This window comes from Pyxicephalus adspersus, chromosome 1, assembly GCF_032062135.1.
Source record: "Pyxicephalus adspersus chromosome 1, UCB_Pads_2.0, whole genome shotgun sequence".
Taxonomy (NCBI): domain Eukaryota; kingdom Metazoa; phylum Chordata; class Amphibia; order Anura; family Pyxicephalidae; genus Pyxicephalus; species Pyxicephalus adspersus.
In genome coordinates this window covers 123,416,412-123,430,603 of record NC_092858.1, presented here as the reverse complement: position 1 = coordinate 123,430,603, position 14,192 = coordinate 123,416,412, and the positions used below count along the sequence as shown (strand labels likewise).

Here is a 14,192-nt window from a genome sequence, read left to right as displayed (position 1 = left end):
CATATCTTAATGATGACAGAGTTGTGACAGTATGCTCAGAATGCTGTGGCATTTACCCAGAATGGCAGCCCGGTGCACAAATTCAGTAATTGTGATGTGCAGTAGTGTGGATGTATTGGTGATGCAGATGCTGTGGTGCAGGAATGTGAAAAAGAATGAGTTGGGATTGTATTGCAGAAAGCTCCCATCTTCTGTGGTTTGTTCTTTATACATTAGTCCCGAACATTGCAAGATAGCTGAACATTTATCCTGGATTTCTACATTGCAGTGCTTACAAACTTCCACCACAACCTTTGTGATAACACTCTCAGGAATGTGATGCACGTTTAGTTGGGATTTGATGGTTTTTGGATTGCCCCTAATACTTTTACCACCCAGCTAGGTGAAATTACTCAATTGGGAGCTATGGCTGGTAGTTGGGTTTAGTTTTATGTTTATTCTTTGCATTGAAGACCTAAAGCCAAAAATGTAAGTGGCGCAATGATCATTTCCTCTTCTTGCTAAAGTTGTCTTGCCAATCTTTCATTCTGCCATTGTAGAGAATGTCACGTTTCTCCTGAAGTCTGTGGATCAGACAAGGGCAACGGAGAGCAGAGGACCGTTTGGGCTCATGTATGGACTTGAGTTACCACTTAAGGAAGGTATGAACGCTGGTTCTACACTTACCATATCTCTGTTATAGTGGGCAGTTTTTGTCATTGCTGTAAAAAGAAGGTTGATCCTAATGAGATAAGGTTTTGTGATATAATGTTTTGGTGCATTCATAAAATGTTACCACAATTTCTTACACTTTTTGAGTCTTCACTAATACATCTTAGTGTTTTTCTTTTAAAGGGGACCAGAGTAATTGAGATGTTTATTACATATGCGTTAAAGGTGGTACTTAGCCTAAAATGTAACCTACAAACCCCCATACTTCCTATTTTGTTACATCAGTTTGAGAAGTCTAAATAAAGCTGTTTATTTTGTGGATGTCAATTAAGAAATTGTGCTTTGACATAATAATATGCCCACCACTTTATTCTTTATCATAACTGTCCCACTTTCCAAAAGTCTAAATGACAAATATCGTAGTGTGCACCTTTTGGGCAGACATGATAGAAACCGCCTATCCTAGCAGAAAGTTTCCACCTGCTAATACCATTTGTGTTTTGTTATCTGTCAAAACTGTTCACTTTTGCAGGATAAGCCATCAAGAGATCTCTCTGGCTTCAGATGTTTCTCCAATGGCTTGTGTGTATTTTTTTTTTTTTTGTAACTGTCTATGATGACTTTAATTTACCTGCTGCTTGACTTCTGCTTTTGCATGGAGTTGCTGGACACTTGTGTTCTAATGAGTCCATTGCTAATAGCTATAGCTCAGGGGTCCTCGATACTATATGGGATAGAGATCACACACAACACCTGGTTTGTCACTCCCCCAGAGGGTGCTAGGTGTTCCTTGAACAATTTGAATGAATAATGAACGCTGTATACACACCCCTGATCTGTTCTATAAAGAAGGGAAGGGGAGGACTGTGCTCTCTTCCTTAACTTGTATAGTGGTCATTGTCAATCGGTCGTTGATTAATCCGTCCTGGACCCATGAATGATTTCTCTTGACCTCTGTACACATGTCAGATTCTTGCCTGAGATGGACATGACTGTTCTTAAATAACATACATGACCTCAGAAGCTTTCTTTCTACTGACCATCACACTAATGTACTGCGAGCTCTGTGATATAATAATTATACCAGAGATTCCCTAAGACCTGTAAGTAATTTTAGGTTTCCCCATGTTAAAAAGGTAAAGAAACACTACTCTTGCACCTGTTAACATGAATGTATGCAGATAGATTCCAGCTTCTGTGCCGTCCTCTATTTTACTATGGGGACACATAAGATGGATCCAATTCATACATGTTGTGTTTTGCAATTTGTATACCATAAAGTTTGTCATGATTATCTATTCTGCCAGCACCTCCTATTACTGGCTCCTGCTCTAATGTCTGACACCTTCTGTTGACCTACATTTGGCCACCTCCCTTTTGTAGTGTTTGCTCCAATTTATGTGACTTAATCCCCTTCTCCTTACCCCCATGATCATCTATGGCTCTACTTCTTGCTATTCAGCTGATGATTTACATTCCTTTCTTGTTAATATGACTTGTCTCTACTTTCTGACCAGATCCTTCTTTACCCTCAACTGTCCCTAAAGTTCAGACCAAATAGAAGCTCCTGATTAAATTTTGTTTGGCTAAAATATTGGCCTATGTTATCCCAAATATCCTATTGGACATTTTAAAATATTCACTTTCTTAAATGGCTTTTTTAAATTCTTTAATTTTTTTTTTTTTTAACTGACGAGACTTTCAAAGTTTAAAGAGATCACTTTCTCTGTTGGTAAATTCAGCTTTATTCAGTAAAAACTTAAAAACAAAACCACAGCTTGACTTTTCTAGGTACATGTACTGGGAAGTAACTCATTCTGGAAAGTTCTAAATGTTTAAAGTTTGAACTACAGAAAAAAAAAAAAACAATCTGGGGAGAATACTGAAGTGGCAGTGAGTGAAAACATGAAAGACATTTTGTTAGTAGTATCATGTCACGTCACTCTGGAGGAGGTTTCTTACCCATGAGTGACATACGGCTCTATGCTGTGACACACGCGCATGCTGGTCTGTGAGGTCCAAAAATATTGTTTTATGAATTTTAATGATTATGAATAAATTGTTTTTAATGCTCTTTTTATATTTGCTAATATGATTATTTGTAAAAACATGCCTCAAAAGTCAGAGTTTTTTGTTTAATAATTTAAAGACTTGTCTGGACTGTCCCTAAGACATACATTTTTGCATTATAGTATGTTTTTGAACATAAACACCTACAAATTAAATTATTAAAGTGTTTTATTAACTTTTACCTCCTCCACAGAAATTCCAGATGAGAATGGTAAATCCCAGAGAGCACTAAACGATGATAAGGCTTTCCTTCTTAAAAAGCTAAAGAAAAAAAAGAAAAAGAAGCATAGAGATGACTTAAGAGGCAGACGGCTGAAAATGTACAACAAAGAGGTCCAGACTTTGTGTGCTGGACTGACCCGTATTAATCAGGAAGCCCTAGACCAAGCCAGTGTAGGAGTAGAAGTGAACAAGGAGTCCTGCAGATATCTAAAAGATGAACAACTTTGCCGATCGGACCTTGGAACTGAAGAATACCGAGTTCCTCAGGAGGTCCAGATGCCTTTTGCATCTCATCAAGAGCACTGCATCCGTACCAGTATCTTAAAAACAGAATCTCGGTTCAGCAGACTAATGCATGAAGAGAATCAGTCGAATGGCGGAGCCCCAGTTTTACATGCATACATGGATGAACTTTCCTTTTTGTCTCCTATGGAGATGGAAAGATTTGCTGAGGAGTTCCTGGAAAAGACTTTTAATGAGAATGAAAAGAATGCAGCCTATTATGCATTGGCCATAGTTCATGGTGCAGCTGCTTACTTGCCAGATTTTCTGGACTATTTTGCTTTTAACTTTCCAAATACACCAGTTAAAATGGAGATCCTTGGCAAGAAAGATATTGAGACAACAACAATTGCAAACTTTCATGCACAGGTAAATTCTGAACCCATATTAAAAGTTCAGTTGAATATGTATTGAAGCCCTATATCTAATTTATAGAAGAATGCTTGAATGGCTTGTGTTGCACATCTTGCAGTTTTGGTTATTCTGTAGGGCAGGATAGGTCATGTCCTGGGAGAGTAGCCAAGGTGCATGAAGGAAAGCAGATGGGCTTGTTTAGAGATGTTTGTATTGTTTAGTAAAGGACTCTGGATCCTAGACTGTTCAGACTGGCATCAAAAAAAGTTTTGTCTGGCCCTCTGATCTACTGAATAAACCATTTAGGAATTGTGTGTTGACCAGTTGCCAGTCTTCTATATTATTCTTTCATGGAAGTGACAATAGATGTTCCAACTAAAGCAATGTTTTTATGTTTATAGGACAATTGTTTTCATACCAGTGCCTAGCTTGGATTTCAAGATGAATGCACGTTCACAGATAGGAAGTTTTGTGCTTCTTTAATTCACACAGTTGTAACTTTATATAACTTTCTAAGGGATTGCTGTGTAAATCCATTCTTTTTGGATGGGTAGCACAAATTAGGTGCATAAACGGCTAGTATTTACTAAACTTGCTTAGAATAAATAGTGGAAAAAAGATTCATGTGGCTACAAATCTTGTGTTTAATATAAAAGTTTTTTACTTCAGTGCAATTTTAATTTCAAAGACAGAACCAGTGTTGGAATACATATAGGTTACAAACTAACTGTACAGTTGTATGTAGATCTGCCAGATTTCAATTATTCATCCATTTAGTAAGGCCTTCACATATATATGATAAGGCTTTCTTAGGCTGTCTGTAGATCTAAGTTTGTGCAATCCGATTGTAAGCTTACTACTGTTAAAACAGCTGCTTACTTTCTTAGATCCTTTTCTGGGGCATTTTCATTGTTTTTCATTCATTTCATTCATTTCAGAATGTTCCCAAACCTGCCTATTGTTGTGTATGTAAAGTACAATGAAGAGTCTCTCCTTGTGTTAAAAGCAAAATGACAACTGTATGCTTCTGATATAAAACCTATCCAGGGGTGCAACTGTTGAATAAGGACCAGGCAGCCATTATTTTATTCCAAATCCCATATAAACCAAGTTTTCTTAAATATGGAACATTATATCCATTAGACACAGATTATTGTCAGGGACAGCAGTGAAAGCTTCTGGCTTATGTAGCACCTGTTTGCATTGTTTTAACTTGAAAGTAAACCTAACTTCAAGATCTGCTTTGTAAATTAAAGAAAAATGTTTCCTCCACACACCGTGCAGGACATGGGGGTGATTAGCCGGATAGCTATAGACAATGTTGGTTACTTGGTTTTGGCAATATTTATTGCTGGAATTGTACCTTATTTTTTTATTATTCACTATTTCTTCCTAGGTTGGCAGAACCTACTGCTGTGGAACATATAGAGCTGGTCCGATGAGGCAAATCAGCCTGGTTGGAGCAGTTGATGAAGAAGTTGGAGACTTTTTCCCCGAGTTTCTGGATATGTTGGAAGAATCTCCATTTCTAAAGGTTAGTTTGTACTTCTCATATCAAATTGCCTAGGTTACATTATGAAAAATGTTAGTTAAGCAAACTTTTATTTGTTGCTAACTCGAACATGTCCTATCAACAGTTATGTTTTGTCTTCCTCTTGCTCTGCTGCTTTTCAGTTCCATCTTGTAATGCTGTCTTTTTCACAAATATGGCTGTTTAAAGTGTCCGTTTATCCAGTTATTATATACTTTTTTTTCTGATTGACATGAGGTGTTTTTTTACATAAAACTCAAAGGATGAGATTTTACTTGGTGCACAAATGTCATTCAGGCATCCCATACAATGTTAAGACCTATTCTACTGTTGTGTATTGAACAATTGCAGAGAATCTTAAAATGTCCCATTATATAGGCACAACTGCGCATATTTATTTATTGTTGATTACAAGGTTCTTGTAACCAATAACTATTTTATGTAATCTTCTCTTTGATGTGTATTTACAGATGACTTTGCCATGGGGGACAATGTCTACACTTAAGCTTCAGTGCAGATCGCAAAGTGATGATGGTCCAATTATGTGGGTGAGGCCAGGAGAGCAAATGATTCCAACTGCGGACATGCCAAAATCCCCATTTAAACGTCGAAGGTAGGGTACTTTTTAGAAAATCCTTGGGAATATATAGTCACCGGCCACTTTATTAGGTACACCTTGCTAGAAGTTGCCATTAGATGGTGGGTACACTGTAATTGTAAATGTGTGGACATGGTTGGCAACATTACTAAGGTAGCCTGTTGCATTTACAATACTCATTTGGTACTAAGGGGCCTAAAGTGTGCCAAAAAATATCCCCCATTTCCACCAGCTTGAACCACTGATACTAGACAGGAGGATTTATTGCTTTCATGTTGACACCAAACTATGACCTTACGTTCTATATGGTGCAACAGAAATCCAGACTTTTTTCCCAGCTTCTCTTGTCCAATTTTGGTATGCAAATTAAAGCTTTGATTGCCTGTTCTTAGCTGACAGGAATGGCGCCCAGTGGTCTCCTACCCATCTGTTTCAAAGTCAAAATGTTTTTCTGCATACCTTGCTTGTAACAAATCGTTATTTGAATTAAATTACATTTTTTTTTCTCAGTTTAAGCCAATTTGGCCATTCCTCTTTGACTTCTGTTATTTGCAAGACCTTTTTATCCAGAGGACTGCTGTTCGCTGAATTATCATACTGTTCCCTGTAAACCATAAGAATAATTCTGCTTGAACATCACAGCATATCAGCAATTTTTAAAATGCTCAGACCAGCCTTCCCGGCATCATGCTATTTTCAAAAGTCACTTTCTTCCTCATGCTTATGTTTGTCAAGGCAACCTGCTAAAATTTAAACCAACATCTACATGTCTAAATGCATTAAGTTGCCGCTATGTTATTGGCTTTTAGATATTTTGGTTTACAAGCAGTTAAACAGATGTACATAATAAAGTGGCCGGTGAATGGTTTTATATATTGGTGTGTAACTTTAGAAAGCCGACTTAAATTATACCTTTTGTGCCAAACTGCAGACTCTTGTGCAGTCTCCTTTAAAAAATTGACTATCAACTATTTAAATTATGGGTTTTCCTTATAAACAAATCCATCTTGCTTATAGATCAGTATCTGCTCTCCATACTAAGCAGGTACAATAAAGTTACAATACACTTGTTTTTTTTTTTTTTTCTTTTATTGAACAATTACCTTTGAACAAACTCTTTGCAGTCAAAAAGGTTTTATTTTATGTTGTAGTAGAGACATACGTAGTGTAAATCTGCATGGTTGTGGGTTTAATTAACTGTTGTGTGTGAGAGTTGTCATATCAAGCTAAATGAAGACAGCCTGTTATCATGTATGGGCCACCTTGAAGCATTGCACCGCTCCACTGCACAAAAATGCATGTGTGTTTCTACATAAAGGGGCATCCCCAGTGCTCTCCTTTCAAAAAAAAAAAAAAAAGCTTGGGGGACTTTGGGGATAATTTTTTATGTGTGGTGTTAGTGAAATTTGGATAGACTGCTCTGTTTACAGAAAACCCATGTACTGCTAGATTTATATTATATATCCTTTTTTTTTTTTTTTTCCCTTTAGATCTATGAATGAGATAAAGAACTTGCAATATCTGCCTCGCACTAGTGAACCTAGGGAGGTCCTCTTCGAAGACAGAACTAGAGCACATGCAGATCATGTTGGTCAAGGTTTTGACTGGGAGAGTACAGCAGCCGTAGGGGTTTTAAAGGCAGTGCAGTTTGGAGAATGGTAAGATCCTTTACAAATGGAAAGCTGCATTTTCTATCACTACATTTCAGCTTATATTTTATAGATCTCAATCTCCTATGGGTGCCTTGTAGGAAAATTAAAGTGATAAATCTTAAAGAACAGGCTGTCTTTGCTGTATAAATGGTTAAAAGAATAAAAAGGCATTGACTTGTTCAAGAAGTTAATGCAGATTATTTAAGTATCCAGGTTATGTTTTTGAACAAAGGTGATCATGTGTCTGATGTAATTGAAATTTTATTTTGGAATACTTGCCATTATCTACAATAACAAAAAAAAAATTGCAAATGCTCTTTATTCATTTTTACATCTATCTCTTAGGAGTGATCAACCTCGCATCACCAAAGATGTGATCTGCTTTCATGCAGAAGATTTCTCTCAGGTTGTGCAGAGGTTACAGCTAGATCTTCACGAGCCTCCTGTGTCCCAGGTAAAGTTAAACATAATATGCTCCTTTTTTTTATCTTCATGTAGAAATCATTCCTCCCCTAAAATTTTGGGGACATTTATTTTATTAATGCTGTGTAACCTGTGCGATGATCATTTCAAAAAATCAAAACCTTGTTTGACATTTGATCTCTAGAAGTTTGACATTTTCTTTTTCTGTGGATGCTTTTGAGGCTGTAAAGAGTATACATTTGGGTTTGTATGGTCAGGCACTGGACTTTAGCTTAAACCATAACTGTAGTTTCAGTTAGTTTAGCTTTGAACAACCTCTCAAATTCTAGGCAAGAATGTATAACCTTTTGTCAGATAGGACATCTGCATGTTCATATTACTACTAATTTTTGGAATCGGTCTGCCTCCATATCTCTACAGCAGGAACAGTGTTTGTGTGGGTTGCTGCATCTTGTAGTGCACTTTGTATCATCAGCACCTCTAACCATACATTTTTTGATAACTTTCAATTTCTTTCAAAAGAAAAGAGATTCGAAAAACACTAGTTCTTTGCCAGAGACAAATTCTTGTGAAAATCTAGCATGTGCACAGTGGTCATCCCTCAATCATGTTCATCAATGAACAACCAAATTGGGATGACTGCTGTGCTTTCCTATAGAGGAGAGCATAATGGGGTCCCATTCCCTCACCCCTCCCCATCTGGATGGAACTGAACATTGTTGTGTGCACATCGCTTGTTCATTGTTTTGAGTGACAGGAGATTCAAGATGTTTCCAGTGACAGAATTCCTACGACTGTATAGGGCTTTAGACTTTTGTTTCCTCTTCTGCTTGCTTGAGTTTCTATAATAAAGGTTTTTTTTTGTGTTTTTTCCATTGTTTTTTAGTGTGTCCAGTGGGTTGACGAAGCTAAACTAAACCAAATGCGGCGCGAAGGAATCCGGTATGCACGCATTCAGTTATGTGACAATGACATCTATTTCATCCCTCGCAATGTCATTCACCAGTTCAAAACTGTGTCAGCTGTGTGCAGTTTGGCTTGGCACATAAGGCTGAAGCAATACTGCAACAACAAAGAAGGACAGCCTGCAGAAACAGACCACAACTCTACTGTTACTCCTCCAGAAACGGAACCCCCCAGTATAAAAACAGAGCCAGAGGAGACTTCCCTCTCTATAACACAAGGACCTTTTGTAGCACCAACTCCTTCCACACAAATACAAACCCTTGACACTCGCCAGTCAGATTTGTAGATATGGGAAATTTTATTTTGTATTCTATTTTGTTTCTTAAGCCTATTTTTTAAATTTTGATGTGAAGTTATAGTTTTATAACGGACTGACTTCATTCCTGTTATTTCCAAATTCTCTAATCCAATTTCATACCCTTCATTGAGAACGGCAGCAGACTAATAACAGACGGCTTTATGTCAAGAAAAGGTTTTCTTCGTAGAAGCTACAACCCTGAAGAGTCATTAGGACAGGTTTTTTCATCTCCTGAACCTTTCTAAAAGGTTTGGGGTAAATAAGAAGCACTTTTACCTATCATCTAATGTGGCTATATCTTTCATAGCAAACTGGATGTACATGGTTCCAAATCTGCAGTGAGACTTAATTTCTAACATGAAGAAAGATTGACTATTGATTGAGCACTTGTTTCTATATATGTTTTCCTTTATTTTGTTTTTTTTTTTTTATATATATCTAACCAGGCAACCACTTGTCCAAATTACAGGCATTTGTGTAATATTTTAATGCAGATTTCATTTGGTACTCTAATTTTTAGACGCATCATTTATGCTTTTTTCCCATTCACAAAAGTACTGGTTGGCACAAAGCCATAAGCTGTATTTACATTTTATTTTTGTATGTATTTATTTTTATATACCTGCGGTTCTTAATTTATGATGATGATCACCAACAAATCAATGACACACGAACAGTCCCCAGCACTTAGGGTTTTCAACCCCTTTTATCTGGTTTATTTGAAAATATTTAAATTAAGGATTTACTCAATCCTGCTTCAGGTAACAATTTGCTCAGTGCAGTGTTTTTCAAAGTCGGGTAAATCCGTTCATGTGCTGACGTTAAATAGATTTATCAGATTTTTTACTATATTGATGTAAATTTTTATTAGTTATTTAATAGTCATTAGTGACATGACTGTAGCCAAGTTAGAAATGATTTCTGGACTTGTTTTAATGTTACGCTTCCTTATTAATGAAATATTCCATAATATTTTAGACATTTTTTTTTTATTCAGGTTTGTTGTATGGTAAGTGTGAATGTGTGCAGATTAGTGGCTATTCTAGTCTTCTATTTGGTGACCACGGTTTCCACTTATCTAAATTGACAATGTCTCCTAACCAATAAAATGTATTAAATACACATATTTCCTGCAGACTGTGAAGAATTGTAACACATTTTTTATTTTAGATCCTACTTGGTAGAATTGTTCTTCTGATATAATATTTCTCCAAGAATTCTGAGAACGTTATTAGTAGTAATAGACCATGACTTTTAATTCTAGGTCTCCATACATTTCTGAACAATTGCTGACCAACAACTGGCATTGAACATATATATAAAAAGCATGTCCTATTACTGCATATCGCTAGAAATTCAAAGCTTTTAGTTCAGGTTATCACCTTGACTTGCTGTGGTTGTTACCTTTCCAAATGCAAGGCATTTTAATGGTAAAATATCAGCGCCCCTGCTTTTCAATACAATACAGTTAATCTGGGTAATAATGAGAGTTTGGAGTACACCTGAAATATTAAAAAAAATGTCAAATGGCAATCCAGAGAAATCTTTACCAATACTACCAAAAAAGTTCCACTACAACCAAGTCTTTATAGTAATGTGTGGGATCATGGATGCACTGGGACAACCCAGTACCAATATGTAATGCAGAGTTTTCAGTTTTGGCTGTAATGAGCCATCTGTATGGCATTTTATAATGCAGTGGGGATTTTCTTCGATTCCACAGAGTCATCTACATGGTATAATACAATGCATTGGGATGTTATTTATTTCAGTATCTGAAATCTAGGAAACTAAATCTGTTTAAATTGGGCACAGTACAAGGAGATTTCATGTTTAGAATCCTTAAAGGCACTTAGTGGTATTAAAGTGCACAACTGGTGTTGTTTGTTTTTGGACAATGTACATGGGGTAATTTTTACCTCCACTGGGTACTAAGAACCCCCCCCCCCCCCCCAAAAAAAATAAAAAAATAATCTGTTAAGATAAATTGGAGACAGAAATACAAGTTGCAGGATTTTATATGAACCGTAATGGACAAGGATTTAAAAAGAAAAAATATTTGTGTGCATTGGTAAAAAACTTCAAAAAGATACTGACTTTAGCATAGCTCTTGTTTTGTAAATGCTCCAACTTCTGTTCCAGCAACCTAAGAACTGAACAACTAGACCTGCTGTGATCTTTGTTAGTAGAATATATCATTCTACACACATACTACAAGGCCCTATTGGTTAGGAATTTCTATCTGTTATAGAAGGGGGTGAATTTTACCCGAGCGCTGCAAACACATTAGAATCTTCATGCAATACAAGGAATGTGATTGAAGTGGGACACTCTTCTGCATCTTTATTTTTTAGTTGTCACGGTGGCATTAGATAAACTGTTGATATGATTGTATTCAAGATGAAGCCAAATAGAGTTTAAGCATATGGTTCTTAAATCTTTATTTTCATTTTAGAATGAAATGGGTTATTGTAAATACATTTGGTGTCTGACTTTTTTTTTCCGCCCATTTCTTCCTGTGCATGTGCTGTTTATTATCTGACTTTTGAGTATTTGGCAACAACTGACGTGCAGACCCAAAGCCCAATTCCAGGGTAAAGAAGTCTTTCTGGTTGACGAAGCCCACAATCTCTATAAATTTTACTGAAAAATTTTACCTATTCTTTAGTACTACCCCAGATTATTGGCAACATTTTTTATGTTCCAAAGGTCATACTGTCCCATGAGTACCTAGTGAAAAACGACATCAACCATTTGTTCAAACATTTACACACAAGCAGCACGGTCTTGGGCAAAGGCCATGCCCCTAAATAAGAAGAGAAGCGAAAAAATAAAAAAGCCTTTCCCCAGGTATATCCTAGCTCATGTCACTTATCCTCCTGTTTATCACTTTGCAGACAATGTGGGCATGCTTTATGTGGACTAGCTAAACTAGTTACACACCAGTATTTAGTAGCTTGTAGAACCACCTTTAGCAGCAATATCATAAGGTAATTTTCTACATGGCTTTAACATTGTTCACATTGTTGTGTAATCGTTTTGTCCCACTCCTTTTTACAACATGCTTTAGCTCATTGAGGTTTGCGGCTTTTGTTTATGTATAGCTTTCTTATGGTCTGGTCCATCCACAGCATTCTCCCCCCTCCATTCAATTCTGTTGTAGATCTTTAAGCCAAGCTTTAGCGGTCTCACATTTGACTGTAGAATAGTATTAAAGGAGTCCATGACACAATGACTGTAAGGAGCTCAGGTCCTGTGGCTGCAAAACAAGCCCTGACCACCAACCCCATGCTTGACAATTGGTATGAGGTTTCCTAAACTAATGTCTTTGTTTTTCACTGCATTCTTATGACATTGTTCCTGAAGTCTTGTGGTTTTTCAGATGCAACTTTGCAAACCTGGGCCATGGTGCTGTGCTCTTTTTAGGGAGAAGAGGCTTTGTCCTGGCAACCCTTCCACACAAGCATTACTTATTTAGTCTTTTACTAACTGTACTGTCATGAAAGTGTAAAAATCTTTTGAATAGGACCACAAAAAAGGCATGTATTTAATTCTGCTTTAGTGGGGAACAAATGCATACCTTTAAAGCTTATGGGATTTCAGTTTGGTTAACATACAATGGGGGGTTGTCATTATCCAGTAATTGATATGTGCGCCACAAGGTTTGGTCGAATGTCGCTGCAACATGTTTTCTGAGAGTTTCAGGAAGGGTAGCAATGTATAATTGCTAGGTTAGAAACTATCTACTCTTGTCTCCTTATTCAATGAGGCTGCTATCCAGTCCATCTGGAAAATAGATCAAAATCTCTCTAGGAGGCCCAGAGATTCTGCATGTATCCACTTTTGCAAGATGGTTTTCTTAGCTACTAGAAACAGGATCGACAAAAACCCACCAAACCCTTTAGCAATTAGTGTTCCCTGTATCATGACTTCTCCAAAAATGGCAAAAAAGTATGTGATAATGGCATGTAATTCACTAAATGACGCTGAGCATATATCACCACCACCCTCCCAAAGTACTTTTTTCAGTACAAAAAAGTATAATTACAGAACATGTGCTATAAATTTGCTTTAACTGTTTTGCATTTTAAACACTTTGAGGTGGACCCAAGAACCATATACACCTAGTCCCATAATGCAGGTTAATTTTATATAGTTTATACACTTCTGCAATTGAATGTCTGTTTGGATTTGGAGAGGATAACATCTTGTCTAAAGGGTTAGCCCAGTCTCCTGCTGATCGGTCGGTCGGTCATGATCCTTTCAAATGACAAAAGACTGAAAGATGCGTGAACAAGTGCTGTACATACAATGTCGTTCTGCTGTTTGGAGAGGGGAGGGGGAAATTGACAGAGAGGCACCCACCCCACTGTGCTCTCTCCCCTTTTTGTTTTGGAATCATTTGTGGATCCGCCACGATGGATCCATGAGTGACTTCAGGCAGCCGTTTTTGGGAAAATAATCATTTTATTAAGACTGAGATTTTGAACTTGCAATTGTTCTTTTACATAATTCGGTGGGAGAATAATAGGGCAATGTAACTCAGGGAATTTTGATAGGCGTACCTTTTTAATGAATAGGTTCCTCCTATGTTCAATTACACTCTACAGCTGCTAGCTGATATGATTCCTGTGGTGAAAACTTCTGCCAAAATTAGCACCCTCAGTGGATGTAGAAAAGCATAAGTCTACTTTGGTGCAGAAAGGACTGATTGGTCTTTTGCAAAGACATCTAATACTGGAGAACAAGGGCAGCATATTGTTATTGTGGTTTTGTTTACCCCTATACCAAGGAATGGAAAGACTGTACAGCATACAATCTATAAGAACTCCATAGCTAACAGGTAAGACATTTAAATTGCAGAAGACACATACATAAGCTTTTCTTTAATACAAAGATAAATGGTCATTGCTGACACAATTTAGTCCAGAAAAATGCTGCATGTTGTCAGCTCTCAACAGTATAGAGTCAGATGCATTTCTGGCACATCTTATGCACATTTTATGTACCTGCACCTTTTTTAAAGGGTCTTAAAAAAATGTGCAAAGTAGCAGATATATACTGCATTTGTTTTCTTGATATGCATTTGAAGCTGAAGTTCCACTTAAAAGTGTGTCTGAACCCAAAAACAAAACCATAATATAT

At 36.9% G+C, this 14,192-nt stretch overlaps 1 protein-coding gene across 2 annotated transcripts in view; it reads left to right on the top strand.

Moving 5' to 3' along the window:
* RSBN1 (round spermatid basic protein 1) overlaps positions 1–11,527 on the top strand; it is a 13,634-nt gene extending 2,107 nt beyond the window's left edge. Inside the window, exons 2-8 of one of the 2 annotated variants that reach the window (XM_072425949.1) lie at positions 540–641; positions 2,915–3,594; positions 4,976–5,113; positions 5,581–5,723; positions 7,199–7,366; positions 7,706–7,814; positions 8,670–11,527. In XM_072425949.1, coding sequence (XP_072282050.1) covers positions 540–641; positions 2,915–3,594; positions 4,976–5,113; positions 5,581–5,723; positions 7,199–7,366; positions 7,706–7,814; positions 8,670–9,035 — 1,706 coding nt within the window. In that variant the 3' untranslated portion in view covers positions 9,036–11,527. The remainder of the gene's footprint in view (positions 1–539; positions 642–2,914; positions 3,595–4,975; positions 5,114–5,580; positions 5,724–7,198; positions 7,367–7,705; positions 7,815–8,669) is intronic. The other variant, XM_072425958.1, reaches the window with a different exon arrangement.
* Positions 11,528–14,192: the final 2,665 nt, after the last annotated feature.